This window comes from Aethalodelphis obliquidens, unplaced genomic scaffold, assembly GCF_003676395.1.
Source record: "Aethalodelphis obliquidens isolate GAN/ISIS:26980383/991018 unplaced genomic scaffold, ASM367639v1 scaffold1, whole genome shotgun sequence".
Lineage (NCBI taxonomy): Eukaryota > Metazoa > Chordata > Mammalia > Artiodactyla > Delphinidae > Aethalodelphis > Aethalodelphis obliquidens.
In genome coordinates this window covers 59,129,397-59,148,158 of record NW_020837945.1, presented here as the reverse complement: position 1 = coordinate 59,148,158, position 18,762 = coordinate 59,129,397, and the positions used below count along the sequence as shown (strand labels likewise).

Here is an 18,762-nt window from a genome sequence, read left to right as displayed (position 1 = left end):
AAGATATAACAAAGGAACAGGGGTGGGAATGATGCAGCCATGAGACACAGAATTCAAGTGACCCCTAGAAGCTGGAAAAGGCAAAAAACAGATTCTCTCCATGTGTCCAGAAAGAACACAGCCCTGCCAACACCTTGATATTAGCTCTATAAGATCTATTTTGGACTTCAGACCTCTAGAATTGTAAGATAATTAGTTTGTGTTGTTTTAAGCCACTCAGTTTGTGGTAATTTATTACAGTAGTAATACACTCATGATGCTTCTAGAGTTGTATGTGACTCCCATTATAGACAGTAATCACATAAGAATTTTCAAGGGAAAAATCTTTTATTCTAAACTTGATTACTGAGGCTGTACACCTCTTCAAACTGGAGATAACTGCTAAAAGTTATGATGACTGGGAAATTTACAGGATGGGTCAAATATAGAGAAATATCCTGTTTTGCTTTGTAAACCAAATTTAGACAAATCAGTTTATCTTGGGCACGTTCAATGCCTTACTGTAAAGTTTATCTGTGTACAGCAGAAGTGAGAAGAGAACCAATGAGCTGAAAGATAATTCAATCAATCCACTTCCTCCGTCTTTGCTTCAGTGCTTCATACAGGAAATCTATTGCTGTGTCAAGTTCCAGAGAAGTTTCTTCTGTTCCAAGTTACTAATCAGGCTGAAACACATAGTATTGACGGAAGGGGCTATGAGGAAAGAAGTGTCGTCGTGCTGCTAATGGGCTAAGAGGATCCAGCACGGAGAAGTGGACGAGAGAGAGCCTCACCATGTCCATAGCTCCTTTTACACCTGTGTGGAGGAACAGTGCTGAGTGAAGGGCAGAAAATAAGAAAACAGAAATGCCCTGCACTTGGATAACTTCTGATCTTCAGCTACTACTGATTTTGACTCTCTACTTAGTTGCAGGTGGGTTTGAATTCTCTTTGGGAGGGTGACAGGAGAATGACTGGTGAGAAACCCGGGCTAAGCTTTTCCTGAGCTTTCTTTGCCTTTTTTGTGAAGCAGAGCATGATAAATGCCATCTGAGATATGGGGGATGGGGTTTCCATCTAAATTTACTTCACTTTATTATTCTTATTTTCCTCTTTGTCTTACTTATTTTATTTTGTGTCCTACTACACTCTACATATCTCTATAATTTGCCCCACTGCCCATTTCCTTATTCCCCCTCCCCCTTTTTTGAGCGAGATAGAATAAATTAATTTCTAGTAGCAATTCAAGTCACCTGAAAAAAGTGGCGCTATTTTCGTCTCCCCCTCTTAAAAAACTTAAATAATAATCCCAACCTATTTATGCTCATATTGTTAACAGTATAAATTAGTAAAATTTATTGCTTTCTTGTCACTTTCGATGACCAGGCACTTTTAAAAATATAACACGTTCCGAAGTTTGGTGGTGCGTCTGTGATGTAGGTCTGTATTTATCTTTAACATGTGTGGGCTGTCAGAGACAGTTTCTGGGTTAGAAGACACGTTCTTCAACATCTAGGTTCCTGCAGGAGTTGTGGAGAACTTGGGGCTATTGCGGGGCTGTCCGGGTTTCACTATAGAGGGTTGGTAGGAGTGGGAGGGAGTTTTCAGGTTTCACTTGTAGTAGGTGGAAGCAGCTGCAAGGAAACATTTGGTTTTAAATTTTATAGTTTGGTAATTGAAGGAAGAAAAGTATTTTTTCTCATATAAATGACTTTAAAATACTATCTTCCAGCAAAACATTTTTCTGCATGTTAATCTTACTGGTGAGCACACGTGAAGTAACTATACTGTATTACTGTACTTTTCTATGGAGCATTTTCACATACTTTTTCTCCTCTGCTCTGCATAGCAACCCAGGGAAGCAGGCATAGAAGACATTTCTCCATCTTACAAAGGTAGAAACTGAGGCATAGAGAGGCGAAATGATTTTGTCCAAGGTTACACTACTAGTATATGACAGTCATACCCAGTAATAATATACATCTGTAAGCATCACTAAACATTTGAATAGGCAATTTTCCTCAATACTTATGCTTTTCACTAACAACTGCCACTAAGCCAATACTTAGTTATAAACTGAATGGAGTATTTACTCACTTAAAAAAAAAAACCAATTGATCTGAATCTTTCAATAGTTGAGGTCTTGTTGTAGAAAGTTCTTAAAGAAACCTGTGCAGGACCCAACTTGGCAGGGAGTGTCAGCTAGGCAATGAGCTATTTATGTCAAGTTGCAGTATGACTTTTGGGTAAAAGAAAAAAGATCAAGATTAAAACATAATCAATAATTTTGAATTTAATGCTTTAAAGGTTTGGATTTAAAAACTATTTCTAACCACAACTAGGCGATACTACAAATACCAAATCTCTGAAGTCTGTGCTTCTATAATTATAATGTTATCAGAATGTTTAGGAAAGATATGGAAAAGCAAATTACTTTATGTGCAGTGATTTCGCATGATAAATTCACCATGAAATAATTCAGAATAATGATACGCAAAGCACTTGGGGCATGAGTTTATAACTTTATCACTAATATTTTGTTATTAATGCTGCCAAACAGAAATAACTCACTTTATTATACAAGACAAACTCACAAAGGAGAAAGAGAGCTAATGACTTCACTGTAAACAACATACTATTTTAAAAAATCCACTTACTTTATTTTTACTTATTTGCTTATAAATTCAAGCAGTGTGGTAGTTGATAGACAAAGTTGATAGGCAAAATTTATTACGAAAATACCTGAGAGGGAAAAATAAAAACAATGCTAATCCTCCACTGCAGAGTAAAGCTCTCCAACCCTGTGTCTAGTCCCCTTCCCTCAAACTCCCTTTACCCCACACCACTTCTTTTTTACTTTATTCTATTGTCTTCTAGATTTTTTTCTTGTGTTCAAATTATATTTTGACGTCCCCATCAAAATCTTTTATAAAAGATTCTACCTTTTATAACGATATATAATCTCACAGATATTGAGATTATGAGGTTACTGAAAAGGAATCCTCCACCTTTTTTCTTCTTTGGGCTAATTTTGACCATTTGTTATGATCTCCCAGTAGGGGGCAGGCAGTAACAAGAAGAGGAGATAAAAATCAAGGCAGGGCTGTTTGGTAGCTTCCGCAGGTTTGCAAAAAACCGAAAAAGAGACTAAAAGCAATTGAGAAAAAGAAGGTGTTTGTCCTCATTAATTTCAGTCTTCTCTTCCTTTTCTAATTTGTGATAGCTGTGAATTTACACATTATGGTAATTTTTAGGTGTGGTTTCCTCTAAACATCCATGCTTAAACAATTGATAAATGAACCAAAAGTCTTTATATAGAGTCTTGTATATAGAGTGTGTGTGTGTGTGTGTGTGTGTGTGTGTGTGTGTGTGTGTGTGTGAATAGGGCCTAAAAATTGTTAGCAATCTAAATTAGAGAGATCAAGCTAAGATGAAACAAACGGAGAACATTTTCAATCATTCAGTCTTGAAACTGTGTATGAATCTAGTAAAAATCCAAAGGTAGGAGAAATTATGGTGGGTTGGACTTACTGAAGCCTTTATGGAAGAGATGGGTCTTGAATGATAGGTTTGGATAGATGCGGAAAGGCAGAGATAGAAAGTGGGAGGAGGAGACGTGTAGCATGGTCAAAGGCAAAGTTGTTCAGGGAGAAAAAGAACTCTTAGCTTGATGGATCAGAGATTGTTTGTTATATGACTGCAGGAAATAAGGCTGAATTTCAGGGGTCCTTGATCTCTAAACAAAGAAACTTGGATACTGTACACTAGTCAGGAAAATAATATAATAAAACAATATTTTGGAGAAAAATGTGGCATCGGTATCTCACTGAGTGGGAGTGGCACTTGGTAAAGCTTTATTGTGAAGCAGAGGCAAGAGCTCCTACCCTTGAGTTTACATTTTAGGAAGGCCCATGACATTACTGAGAGGCATTGGCAGCTGAGAAGGGAAGTTTCTTTGTGGAGGAAGATGTTAAATTCAGTATAGAGAGGGCAAGCACATAGGATGAAAATCCCTATGAGTACTTGGAAGTATAGCACATCCAGAATTTGTGGATGGAGGATCCCACAAAGAGAGTACACATGAAGAGATAAAAATAATAGAATAAACTCTAGAGATTTTTGGATTTGGGTCCTAGGAGTGATAATTATTTCTTCCTCTCTACAACAGAGAGTAAGATCTGAGAAGAGATGGGAAGGGAGACAATCTGCCATATAAATGGAATGCTTCACTTTAAATAAGAGGACGGACACTCTTCTGAAATTTCAGAGTAAGATGAGAAGTTGGATGTAAGGACACTAATAGGTTGAGGATAGAAATAAGGAAATGGGAACAAATGAGAGTTCCACAGTAGATAAATTCCCTCCCAATAAAGTCATGAGTATTTCAGTTAATGGTGCTAGTTAATAAGATAATTCAGTTTTCATTTGGTTTTATGTTGTATCTGAATAGGAATTAAAATATAGTAACTTTTAATATATACTTTTGCCTCTTCCCCCTTGTTGTCATCAACACACATTTGATAATTCCTAAATGGGATTAGGGAGCAGATCTGTGGTTATGAAATGACTTTGGACTGTGTGATGCTAATTGCTCCTAAGAATCAAGCCATTACTTTTTTTTATAGTTATAAACATTAGAAGTTGAGTTTTGAGCAGAGAATGTTTATTAGCGAGGACCCTTGGAAGAAACAGCTGGAAAGTAGGACAAGGGAGCAGAGGGAGAAGTCCATCAGCAATCTTAACCATGACCCTCATCTGACCCCTCATGGGGGTCTCTAGAGTTAGAGTGGCTCCAGAGAGACTCTGCATTGAATCAAAATGGCTGGGGCTTTATACCTCCAAATTAGTCAACGGATGTGGGCTGCCCTGGGAAAAGTCTGACTGTGCGTGAGATAACTGAGGTGATCTCCGAAGATGCTGAGAACTGAAGGCTGGCTGCTGACAGTGCTCCTATAGCAGCAGGAGCAGAAACTCATTCCTCGAATAGGATTCGGGTACACATACTATCTCCATCATAGCTGCCATTTCCAGGGCTCTTCATTCCTTCCTGAATTTCTGAGTTTCTGTCTGGTGTTATTTCCCTTCAACCTAAATAATTTCTATTATCATCACTAGTAGTGTAGTTCTGCTGGTGAGGAGTTCTCTTAGTTTCATTTTATCTGAATATGCTTCATTCTTGCATATTTATTCTTGCATATTTTTGCTGGATGTAGAATTCTGGTTGACCTTTTTTTCTTTCAGCACTTTAAAAATGTTGTTTCACTATTTAGATCGAATGTATTATATTATTAAATGCCTTTTTGTTTTCTAAATTTCATCCATGCCTTGACTATTTTGGTGCTTTTCATTTTTCTCAAGAAAATCTCACTCCCCTTTCCCTCGTTTTCTAGATTCTTATATATCTCTGTATTGGACTTAAAGATCCGTCATGAGATATAATTCTAACCGCTAGCTATGTCATCTTTCAGAAATTACTTGTCCCCCCTTTAAACTGTAATTTCCTCATTTGTGAAATAAAGGAGATGCATGACACTATTGAGAAGTATTGAGTTTTCAGACAGGAAGGATTTTAGAAACTTTCAAATTAAATTCTTTCATTTTATACATGGGCAAATAAAGCTCAGAAATGTTTAAGGAGTTACTAAAGACATTACCCAACTTTTTAGTGGATGAGCTGAGCTTGGAAATCCTCCATAGCACCAAAAAATAGAGGAGAAAATGGATGTGGCAAGTATATGTGGGAGAATCTACGGTTTTTTAGATGTGATGTACTTGAAGTAACAGCTAGCATTCAAGTGAAGAGAAATAGCAGCTTAAGGGTTGAGATTTTTGTTTAGGAAAAATAAGTCAAGGCTAGCATGTGGGCTAGTTTTTCTGTCAGTCAATAAGTAAGTGGGTGTCTGCCATGTGTCAGACACTATGCTTCATGCTGCAGATACCTGAATAAGACAGACATTGATCCTGCTCTCATGGACCTTAGAATCTGGTAAGAAAGGTAGATATTAACTAAATCATCGCAAATAATTAAGCAATATGAAATGTGTAAAGAGAAGTATAGGGTGGCATGGAAATGTGTAATTGGTAAGTCTGATCTGGTCTGAGGGTCAGGGAAGACTGCCCTGTGGAAGTGAGGTTTAAGATGAAGATGAGCAGAAAATAGCTAGGCAAGGAGAGTTGAGGGGATGAACATTCCAGAGAGTCAAACAGCCTGTACGAGGGCAGAGGGAGCTAAACTGTGACTGAAGTGGTAAAACAAGGAGAAAGCAACTGTGTCGAGGCCCAATTCAAATTCTGGAGGTGGGAAAGGATGGTGAGAGAAGGTGTAAAGGGAGAGAGGAGCAGGCGAGACTTGGGGCAATACCTTTATTAAGGTGCCTGAGGAGACAGGCAGGCTTGCAAATGAGGAGACAGAGAGAAGCACAGGGTACTGGTAGAGGTGAAGGAAGGGGTTTTAGAGGGAGAGGAAAATAATAGCATCAAAGTATGCCAAGCAACTCAGGAACATAAGCACTGAAGAAAGGTCTAAAGTTTGAATGTAAAGGGCCTGGTGACCTTCAAAATTGTGGTTTGAATGGAAGAGTATAAGAGCCACAAATTGCTGACATAGAGGATGGAGTGGGTGGGGGGGAAACTGAGACTGTGGGCTTAGACCACTAATTCTATGTTAATTTTCTATCAACATAGGGGGAGCCTGAGTGTGTTCAAACTGTGTCATTGGAGAACAGTCAGTGATTCGGTAAAGATATTTTCCCAAACAGGGTGTTCGCATATGCAGTTTTAAATTGTTTAGTGATTTCTTTTCTTTGTCCTTGCCATTTTGTTACTTTACCATGAAATACTATGACATCTTTCCCTACAATTTATCTATTACGTAATATGGGAGTATCTGGTTATAGGATTTATTTTTGTGGTATTGACAATTTTTGAAAAAATGTTCAAGTAGTAAATAGTGGTAGATTCAAAATTATTAAATCTAGTTGTTTTTATTCTCCAAAATATCATTCTATCTGCCTTTTATTGGCTCTCTCCTACATGTTACCCAGAGGTTGTTCTAAGCCAGTAATTTTAAGCTAGTTGCCGGACAGTCACCCGCAGGGCCTAAAGTATTAAAGATAGAGTGGTGGCATCTTAAGCCTACTTAATCAGACCTTTCAGGGCATCTGGACTTTCACAAATCTTTGCAGGTTATTCTGATGGGAGCTAGGATTAAGAACACTGTTTTAGGTCTTTCTTCATTACCCAAACTATCCCTGTTGTCCCAGATCTACAGGCTGCTATAGATCAGATTCTGTTCACCTTCAGATTTACCCATCATCCAATGTGGACTTTAACTTCCCCAAATGATAAGGTTTCTGAGGGCCAATGCCTTGCCTTATTCATTCTACCATCCCCAGAGCTCTGCACAGCTACCTGAAGCTGAGTACGTATACTCAGAAAACGTCTGTCAACCTAAACTTCCTCAAAATGTCTCTTGTATCTGTAACCACTCTTGCCCTTTATGCTTCTCTCTCAGAAACCAAGTGTCAGTCTTCAAAAGCAAGCCTCTACTTTGCGTTTGTCTCATCTCCTCCCACTACCTTTAGGATCCTGCTTTACCAGTTAGCCTCCTTCATTCTTGTAACTTCTAGCGCTCCCTCTCTCTGTCTACAAATATGCTATGTTCTCCTCTCTTCTTAAATACCCTCTCAGTCCTCATAGTTCCAGATATTGCCCCATATCTCTCTTTCAGGTTTGACATGAAAGGATAAAGCCACTGTCCCATTCTCCCATATCTCCCATACCTTCAAGGTCAAACTTCTTGAAAGAGCAAGTCTACATTTGTTGACAATTGCTTCTGCTTGGCCCCTTGCAATCTGTTCTACCCCTCCCTCTGTACTATAACACTACTTTCTTACAGCTCCTAAATGTCTCTGATGACCTTGTTAGCAAACCATAAAGCCTCTTAGTCCTTACTTTAAGACTTTTCATACACGATTTGACCTTGAGTATTTCTGTCTTGAAATCTCTTTCCCTGGCTTCAAGACACTGCATTTACTTTTTACTTTTCCTCATCATTTCTGCTAACTTCACTTCCTCCAACAGATCCCTAATTTTAAATGTTTTCAAGACTCTGGTTGTGGCCTCTTCTCTAATTTCCACAACAGAGACAGCAATTTGGCAGCCCATGGGCTGGATCTGGCTTGAAGAGACTTTTGACTGGTTCATGTAATATTTTTAAAAATTTGAATTTGTTGCCAATATTTTTAAATTGGGAGATTTTACCCCAAAACCCTGAGATAATGTCTGGGGTTGCTGTGAGGATTAAGCTAAATGATATATATAAAACACTTAATAATGTGTCTGAATTTTACAAACATTAAAAAAAATCGTATCAATAATTATTTTGCAGTTTCCAAAGCTCTTTCATAGATATTATTTTATAACTTATTTAATTGGCCCCTACAGATAGACTTTTTGGTTGTTTCTAGTTTTTTTTTCTTGGAATTAAAAACTATGCTGGAATTAATATCCTAGAACATAAGGCATACCTTGGAGATATTGTGGGTTCAGTTCCAGACCACCACAATAAAGTGAATATTGCAATAAAGTGAATCATACAAACTTTTTGGTTTCTCAGTGCATATAAAAGTTATGTCTACACTATACTGTAGTCTATTAAGTGTGCAATAACATTATGTCTAAAAAACAATGTACATACCTTAATTTAAAAACGTTATTACTAAAAAATGTTAACCATCATCTGACAACACAGGGTTGCCACAAAACTTCAATTTGTAAAAATCTTAGTAAAGTGAAGCACAGTAAAAGGAGATATGTCTGTATCTTTGTATATTTGATATGCACATATATTCATGATCTGTCCACTGAACACACTGACCCTTGTGATCACTGATACACATTTGTACAACATCTTCCATGAGCTAGGGAACAAATCTGTCTTCATTAACTAGTTTTGGACTATGTGATGGTAATTGCCTCAAAAAAAATTAGCCCAATAATATGGCTTTCATTAATACTGTGTCCTAATAAAATGATGCAGACTTTGTGACTATCGTCACACACACAAAAATTATTCCCAGAAATATGGTTTTTATTATCATTGTATCCTATCCATGTTTCTTTTCCAAATGGCTAATTAGTTCTCCTAGTATCATTTATCAGTGATATAAATAATCATCCTTCCCCTTACGAATTTAAATGACCACTGTTATCAGATACTAAATTCCCATATGTGTAGATAAAGCAGCTGAGGTTCAGAGAGTAATCTGTGCAAAATTACAGAGGTAATAAATGGAAGAGCCAAAATGTTAGTTGATTTTCTTACTCTAATTTTGGTGTTTTTTTTTTCTATTTTTGTCTCTGTTAAAACTTTGGGTTTTTACCCAATATTTTGTTTACTGAACACCTAATTAGGTGTTGTCTGCTACTAAATTAATGTATTTTAAAACATAAATCATTTTCACACTGTAAGAACACGAAATATATGTTGTGATACCAGGATCAATTGTTGACATTATTATGTTAAAAAACGTAAGTATTCTTGTGTTTCTTTGTACTTATTTTAATTTTCTTGTATAGTGACATATATAATATATATTGCAGAGTATGATATATGTGCATTTTAAAGAACAATTATACAGTGAATATCTATGTAAATTAAGACATAGACTGTTGCCAATTCTTCCTCAATTATAGCTCCCAAACTTTGCTCTAAAGGTAGCCATTATCTTTTGGGATAATCATTCTCTTTGGTGTATAATCATTCCCTGTTTTTTTTTTACATTTTACCATGTACATATGTAGTCCCTAACAATAAAATTTATTTTGCCTTTTTTTTTGGTATTGTGCATAAATGGAATCATACTATGTATATTATAACTACATTTATTTAGTCAATATTATGTTTGAGATTTAACTATATTTAAGTATGTAGCTGCTGTTCATTAATATAAATAATTTTTATCATAAAGTTTTAGATGTTTGCAAAATAGTTTTTTTTCCCCTGGAAAAATTCTGGTGCAGAAATAACAAATATGATTTAAAATAAAAAATTTCGTATTTTACATTTCAGTTTCTTTCCTTTTTGGAGGCAAGGATCATGTTAATTGAAATATTAAGCTATGAGACAGATGAAGGAGATAGTTTTAATTTTAAAAGGCATGTTTCATTTTATATTGCCAAAATGTCAAACATTTATTTTTTTTTTCTCTTCTGTTTCCGTAGGAAAATACATTTGTCTCAGGGAAAAAATCCTGAAATCATTATGGGAGACTAGATTTATAGCAAAAGCTGAAACTATCTTTTTTTTTAGCCCTGGTCTTTCTTCAGATCCTAGTATATTCCCTCCGGATACATGTTCTCTGCACATAAAATTACTTTTATTTGGAATATTCTCCTCTCATTCTCTTTCTTATTATCAGCTTCTTGTTCATTGGGCCATGTATTAATCACCTATCACTGCATAATAAATTAGCCCCTAACAAATATTTATATTCTCACAGTGAGCCAGCAGTGAGTGAGAGAGAAAACACCAGGACAGAAGCCACAGTCTTTTTATAACTTAATCTTGGCAGTGACATTCTATCACTTCTGCTGTATTCTATTTGTTAGAAGTGAGTTAGTAAATCCAGCCCACACTCAAGAGAAGGGGATTTTACAAAGACACGAATACCAGGAAGAGGGAACAGTAGGTGCCATCTTAGAGGCTGCCTACCATGCCTCAGTACTAGGATAAGTTACTCAAGGTACATTTTATGTACTTTTCATTTATTGCTATTGCAATTTCACATAATTATTTGATTATTTGGTTAATGTGTATTGTCCCCATTAGATTGAAAGCTCCATGATAAATGGGCATTTATTGAGTGCCTAGCTATTGTAACTGAATAAATAAATATTATTAATGCAGCTTCCAGTTTCCCTCCACCAGTCCAAAAGCTCTTATATATGTGATAGGTGGTCACTAAGATACCATCTCAATGAAAACTAGTGAAAGAAGGCAGAAAGAAACCTATTTCCTTTCTTCCAAAATTTCTTGTAAAATTAGTGCATTACTTTTCAGGTAGCTTTAGTAGAGAAAAAGATCACATGAGTCTGTTATTCCAACCATTCCTGCTTGCTATTTAGAAAATAAAATTGGGGGGAAATTGGCTATGCTTTCAATTATTCTTACAGGGGTGGGAGTACTTTTAAATTATATATCAGAAAAAAAAATTGTAAATTAGGATCCCTTCCCCCAAAGTTACAAAGTTTATGGATTTTCTGGCCAATTATCATGGACTTCCACTAGTTCCCAACATGAAAATCATTGCATTAGAAGCAGAAATAGAATTAGACTATTTGGATGACAATTCATCTTATTTTCAGGACCTCTGAAGAAAACAATTCAATGTCTCTTCTTGCTTGAATCCATTCATAACTCTAAAAACTGTTGGGAAATAATACTTTTATGTCTAACCTATATCCACAATATGCAGTTTTATATAACACAGTACAAACATACTAACTAAAATGTTAAGCTTGATATTTTAAGCTTTCTGGAGCCAAAAAGTTATAGTAAAGTTTTCTATACTGTATTTACTTCACCATACTGGTGATTAGAAAAAGTTATGTGCTCAGTATAGCTAAATAAAGTTCTTCTGGCAATGTAATTTTAATTTTCTTTGTGTGATTAAGATCTCAGTCTCAGAGTTGCATTTATTTTAAATGAAACTTGAATCTTTAGGAGAGATGTACGGTTTCCTTTTTACTGGGTTTAAAACCTCAGTTTGTAATGTTCATTGGATACCTTTCACTAGTTATTCCTTACTTATTAAGTAAGGATGACAGTCTGTGTTTTGCAGAGGAGAGAACTAGAGTAAATAAATTCATTTAATTATTTATAATGATTCAGGGAAGAAGCACAGTAAGAAGTAAAACTCATATCCCTCATATTTTCCTGCCACTGCTTAATCCAAAATCGTCCAGTTCTGTATTTATTATGATAACTTGCAGAGTTTTGAAGTCTGAGAGCTTGAAACACCAAATATTTTCCTTGTGTAAAATATCAGAATATTCTCACAGATTTCAGTGTATTGAAATATATTCAATATATTTGTATTCTATGTTCCTTTTCTAAAAGAGTTGATAGTAAGTTCATTAAATGTTAAATAACAATAAAGATGACAAGATGCAAAGACCATAATAAGCAATAAGAATGACTTCTAATTAGTTCAATACTAGCATAGAAGCCTCAAGTTTTGGAGAGAAATATCAGAAGAAACGTAAAAATAAAGCTATTCTACATTATTCTCTTTTACAGCTATATGGTAATTTTATTAGAGCATAGCCAGATACTTTAAGCTACAGTTTTGCTTCAATTTTAGAATTCTTTTAGCTTAAAATTCATTTGATCAGACTCTTTACTGCTTGTCTGTATTCTCCCAAAACCTTGCCAATGAATGAAAGGGCAGAAAAATCTTTAATTTTTTGTTTTCCATCTTCATACATTAGAAATAATAATCTAAGGCACTATACTGACTATTTAAGTATGGCATAATCCATGTTCTATTTTGGTTAATAACAGTTACTGAATCAGAGGTTTTTATCGAGAATGGTGAAATTATCAGAAATGCCTATCTCTAACTTTTTTAGTCAGTAGAGCCCAGCAGAGCACAGGATTTTACAATAGATAAAAACTGTTAAGTAGCACAAAAAAACCACGTGCTGTTTCTGAGAGGCTTTTTCACTCACTGGAGGAAGCCTTTGGAGTATGGGTTTGCACAGTCAATGCCTATACAGTGTCTACTGTGTGGGTGGTATATGCTTGCTCAGGCATATGACAAGGACGATTTGGGAAAGAAAACTCAAAGTGAGTGCTCAAAGTGACTAAGAGGTTTCGTTAGTAGTCAAATCACAAAACATCTTACTTCTACTGATGATTTTGACTTAGATGGAAAAGGGTTTTTTTTAAACAGTATTTTCAGTGCCAAGGTTTTTCATTTGTATTTTCTTTTATGTTTATTTGTGTAGAAGCATGTTCTAATATTATGTATGTTACAACCTGATGTTTCTGATATTATTTTAAATTAACTCTAGGGATAATTTATGTACAATTAACTGTGTCCGTTTAAAAGGTACATTATGATGAGGTTTGACAGTTGTATATATCTGTGATCATCATCGCAAACAAGATACAAAACATTTCTATCATTCCCAAAATATTCCTCCATGTATATTGGTAGTCCATCCTTGTCTTCATTCCCATATCTTCAGGCAACCACTGATCTGCCGTTTGTCACCATAAATTAGTTAGCATTTTACATTAGTAGTACTCTTTTGTGTAGTGCGTAGTGTACTCTTTTGTGTCTGCCTTATTTCACTCAAGGGAATGATTTTGAGATTCATCAATGTTGTGTGTATTCCTTTTCATTGCTGAATAGTATCCCATTGTATGGCTAACTAATTTATCTATTTGCTGACTGGCATTTGGGTTGTTTCTAGCTTCTGGTTATTTGTGAATAAAGCTGCTATGAACATTCATGCACAAGTCTTTGTGTGGACATATGTTTTTATTTCTCCTGGGTAAATACTTAGGATTGGAATGGTGAGGTTATAAATGGGCATATGTTTGACTTTTGAAAAAACTGCCAGAAATTTTCTAGTGCAGTTATACTTTTTTACATTCCCATTTATAATGTGTGAGTGTTCCAACTGCTTCACATTCTTGCCAATATATATTATCAGTCTCTTTAACTTTAGCCATACTTATAGGTGTGTAATCATTATCTCACTGTGATTTAAGTCTGTATTTCCTCTACGATTACTAATGTTGAACATCTTTTTGTGTATTTATTGGCAATTTGAATATATTATTGGTGAAGTGTCTGTTCAAGTCATTTGACTGTTTTCTAATATTGAATTTTAGAATTATTGAATTGTAAAAGTTCTTCACATATTCTACATAGCAGTCTTTTGTTAAATACCTGTATTATAAATACTTTCTCCTAATCTGTGGTTTCCCTTTTCATTTTCTTAATGTTCTTTTACAAAGACCAAAAGTTTTAAATTTTGATAATGTCCAGTTTATCAAATTTTACTTCATGGTTTGTTATTTTGTATTATAAGAAATCTTTGTATATGCCAAAGTCACAGAGATTATCTCCTATGTTTTCTTCTAGAAGTACTACAGTCTCAGCTTTTTACATTTAAGTCAATAATCAAATTTAAGGTAATTTTTTGTATATGTTATTAAGTAGTGGTTAAAGTTTTTTTTTCGTCTTACATACGGATATCTAGCTGTTCCACCACCTGTTGTATAAAAGACTTTTCTTTTCCTTTTAAATTGCCTTAACATTTTTGTTGATAATCAATAGACCACAAATGTGTGAGTTTATTTCCAGACTCTCTATTCCGCTCTATTGAAGTATGTGCCTATCCTTTAGCCAATGCCAGACTGCCTTGATCAGTGCAGCTTCAGAGTAAAGCTTGAAATTAGGTAATATGAGTCTCCCAGTCTTATTCATTTATTAACTGTTGCTTTGGCTATTCTAGGTTTGCACTCCCATAAATATTTCAGCTTCTTAATTTTCACAGAAAAGGCTACTAGATTTTAATTAAGACTGTGTTGAATCTGTAGACCAATTTGAGTTGACCTCTTGAGTCTTTCCATCCAAGAACAAGGTATTTATCTCCATCTATACAGGTATTCTTTAATTTATCTTAGTAATATATTTTGTAGTTTTCAGTGTATAAGCCTTGTGCATCTTTTGTTAAATTTATTCCTAAGTTTTTTCTTTTGCATTACTATAAATAGAATTGATGTAAAAATTTTATTTTCTAATTATGTGTTGCTAGTATACAAAAATATAATTGTTTTAAAACATTATTAGCATTTTAATACTATGACCTTGCTAATTTCAATTAATTCTAGGAGCTGTTTTATAGATTTCTAACAATCATGTCATCTGCAAATAAAGACAGTTTTACGTTTCTGTTTCTGATCTATATGCCTTTTTTTCCTCTTGCTTCATTGCAATCGCTAGAACCTGTAGTACAAAATTAAAAAGAAGTAAGAGCAGAAATTCTTGCTTTGTTCTTGATTTTAGAGGGGAAATATTTCATTATTAGTATGATGTTAGCTATAGGATTTTCATAGATGCTCTTTAACTGTTTGAGGAAGTTTATTTCTATTCCTAGAGTTTTAAAAATCATGAATGAGTGGTGAGTTCTGTCAAACGCTTGTTCTACATCTGCTGAAATGATCATGTTTTTTCTCCCTTATTATGTTAATGTGGTCAATTTCATTGATTTTTGAGTATTCAATCAACATGCATTCTTGAGAGAAACCTTATATGATCATGTTGTATTACAAGTGCTAGATTTGATTTGCTAATACTTTGTGAAAATTTTTTTTGTCTTAAAGTTTATAAGGGTTACTGCTCCATCGTTCTTCTTATTTGTAATGTGTTTGCCTGGTTTTGGTGAACAGTGTATTCTACACTCATAAAATGAGGAGGGAAGTGTTCCCTCCTTGTGTGTTTTCTGAAGGGGGTTTGTGTGTAGAACTGGTATTACTTTATTAAATGTTTGCTTAAATTTGTCAGTGTAGCCAATCTGATGGGAAGATTTTTATCAACAAATTTAATTTCTTTAATAAGTATAAGGCTCTTCAGATTATCAGTTTAATCCCAAATGAGGTTTGAAAGCTGTGTCTTTCAATGAACTTGTCCATTTCATCTGTTACTGAATTTGATTAGCATAGTTAATATTTGCTTGTTATTCTTTTCATGAATGTAGTATCTATGTTAACGTCCCTTCTTTCATTCCTGATATTTGTGTTCTGTTTTTTTCTTGATAAATATGGCTATTGGTTTATAAATATTGAAGAACTTTTCAAAGAACCAGCTTTTTTTTTTTTTTTTTGGTCACACCATGGCTTGCAGGATCTCAGTTCCCCAACCACGGACTGAATCCGGCCCCCGGTTGTGAAAGCACCGAGTCCTAACCACAGGACCACCAGGGAACTCCCAAAGAACCAGCTTTTGATTTTGCTTGTTTTCTGTTTTGTTGATTTCTGCTCTTCCTTTTATTATTTTCTTCTTTCTCTCTTGTTTTTAGCTTCTTTAAGTGGATTTTAGATATTTCTTATTTTGTAATTAATATTTAAAGCTATTAATTTTTCTGTAAGCATTGCTTTAGCTGCATATCACAAAATGTGATACTGCATACACTTTTATCTGTCCCTCTTCTTTCATTAACAATATGCCCTGGAGATCACTCCATAATAGTAATATAAAGATATCTCTCATCCTTTTTAGGAGTTTCATTATACTTCATTTTGTGGATGTCCCATAATTTAGACAACTAGTTCCTTACGGGTGGCTATTTGGGTTATTTCTAAAAGTCTTGCTATTACAATGTTGTAATGATGAGTCTTCTGTATATATATTTTTTCATACTGTTGCCTGCATATCTTTGGGATAGATTCTGAGAAGTGATATGGCTGCGTCAAAAGGAAAATGCATATGTAACTTTGCTATTTACTGTCATATTTTCCATTATCGAATCGGTAACATTTTACATTCCCACCAGCAGTATATTGGCATGCCTCTCTCTCTACAGTTGTGCAAACAGAGTATGTTGTCAAACTTTTGGGTTTTGACTATCTTATTGGTGAGAAATGGCATTTCTGCATAGTTTTAATTTGCCTTTCTTTTACCATAAATGATGCTGTGCTTCTTTCTAAATGACTAAGAGACATGTATACTTCTTTTTCTGTAAACTAACTGTCCATATCTTTAGTCCAGCTTGCTATAGGGTTGTTGACCTTTATTTTTAACCCACCTTGAGCCAGCCACCTGCCAGGGAGCTGCGCAAATCACTCTTTTAAGCACTGAGGATGAAGAATGAACAACATAGATGAAAATCCCTGCCCTCCTGGAGCTTACAATCTTGTGAGGGAGTGGTGGGTTTGGCCCATGAATTTTGGCAATTGTCTCAAATCTTCCTCCTTAGCTTAACTATTCCCATTCATATCCAGCATTCATAATGCTTGTATCCATGTGCCATTATAATCCTGATTTTATGGACTTGCCTTTTGATGTGCTCTTCCAGACGGTTGTCTATCAGTATTTCTACAGAAACATGGCTTGGACTACCTTCTCCAACTCCCTCAATTTGGGTTAATTTGGGCAGTGTATTTATCCTGGTGTATTTCTTAGGATCCGACCCTTCGTTCCTACTCACTGCAGGAAGAACTACTCGCATGAAAATAACTGGGCAATTGGAGCAGCTTAAAAGTTGGGTGGCCTTGGCCAAATTGCTTCATCACTGTGTATCTATATTTCTTCATCTCTAAAATAAGGATGATAACACCTGTCCATGTGGAGAGACTAAAATGAATAACATGTGCAAATTACCAAAAATCTGTTTCTAACGTTCAAAAATTATTATTTATCAATGTTTTGTAAAAGAAAATGGTAGCTAAGAGAAGTAGTGCATTCAAAATTTCTCCAGAAAAACACTGTGCACTGAATTTTACTGTAAAATGTTTCTCTTTGCTGGACAGATATATCCATTGTAGGTGCATTAGAAGTGTATCATTTCCTTGTGAAAACTTTTAGGAGTGTTGTGTCTTCCACAGTTAGAGCCCGCCAATATCCAGCCTCAATTCTAATCACACATCCAGTTTTTCTCACATAATGGCAATATAATACATAATGTGTAGTTCTTTGAAAATCCCGTGGCTTCATGCCTTCTTCTAAATGTCATTCTTTGTGCAATTTTCTTTTTCCTTCTACCTTCCTGGAAAACTGATCTTCTAAGATCCAGCTCAAGTATTATCTATTGTAGAGTCTTTCCTAATCTCTTACTACTGCACTCTTAGAATGAAACATCTCTTCTTTTTATCTTCTGGACATTATGTATACTGCTATCATCATACCAACAACTTTATGTTATTATTGTTTACATAGCTAATTTCTCGCCTGGACCTTAGGCTCATGGAGGGAAGAAGCTATTGTTTATTCTGATGTCTCTATGCCTAGTGAGTATTTGCCAGGAGTTGATACCCTAAAAATGCTTATTCTCACTTAGAGCTCACCTTATAAAATTTGAACTTAATAGACAGCTGTCTATACGATGTTATCTCAACAACATTTAGGAAGCTCCTTTTTTTGCTCTATACCAGCATCCAACCAACACATCACTTCTAAACTTCTTCTACCTCATCACTGGTGCCTGAAAAATCTGTACCAGATAGTAAAACACTTTTTCACATTTGGAGATAGATTAAATGCATATAAGCCTGGGAGAAGAAATACTTTGACTTGAATATAAAGACAGGAGGGTGGTAAGGGGCACTCTGGACTGAAAGTAGGGGTATGCCAAACAGGTAGGAAGATCAATTCAAAAGTTCATACTGAGACAAATTTTTTATGAGACTTTTGCTTGCCTGTCATAATTGATGTATTTATTGGCAACTGCAACCCTAAAATAGCCCAAAGGATGTGAAAAAATGTGATTTTAGGTAGGAGTCAGAAATACTAATGCATATTCCTCTCTTTACTTCATATGCCTTTTCAGAATGCATAAGCGCAGTAATGGAAGATCTTGTTACATCAAACAACTCATTAATGCAGCAGATGGTCAAGGACAATTACAGTTGGGGTAATGCTCACCTTTTAATGATAATTCTAATAGAAGAATACTTGATGCTTGTATAGTTTTTATGTATAGTTTTACTTTTTAACCCCAAGGTAGGTGTATTAGTCAGGGTTCCTGAGAGAAACAGAACAGGATGTA

At 35.1% G+C, this 18,762-nt stretch overlaps 1 protein-coding gene across 1 annotated transcript in view; it reads left to right on the top strand.

The window, feature by feature from the left end:
* Positions 1–403: 403 nt before the first annotated feature.
* CD200R1 (CD200 receptor 1) overlaps positions 404–18,762 on the top strand; it is a 35,083-nt gene continuing 16,724 nt past the window's right edge. The window contains exons 1-2 of the mRNA XM_027104733.1: positions 404–913; positions 18,544–18,627. Of these exons, the coding sequence (XP_026960534.1) occupies positions 847–913; positions 18,544–18,627 (151 nt within the window). The 5' untranslated portion in view covers positions 404–846. The remainder of the gene's footprint in view (positions 914–18,543; positions 18,628–18,762) is intronic.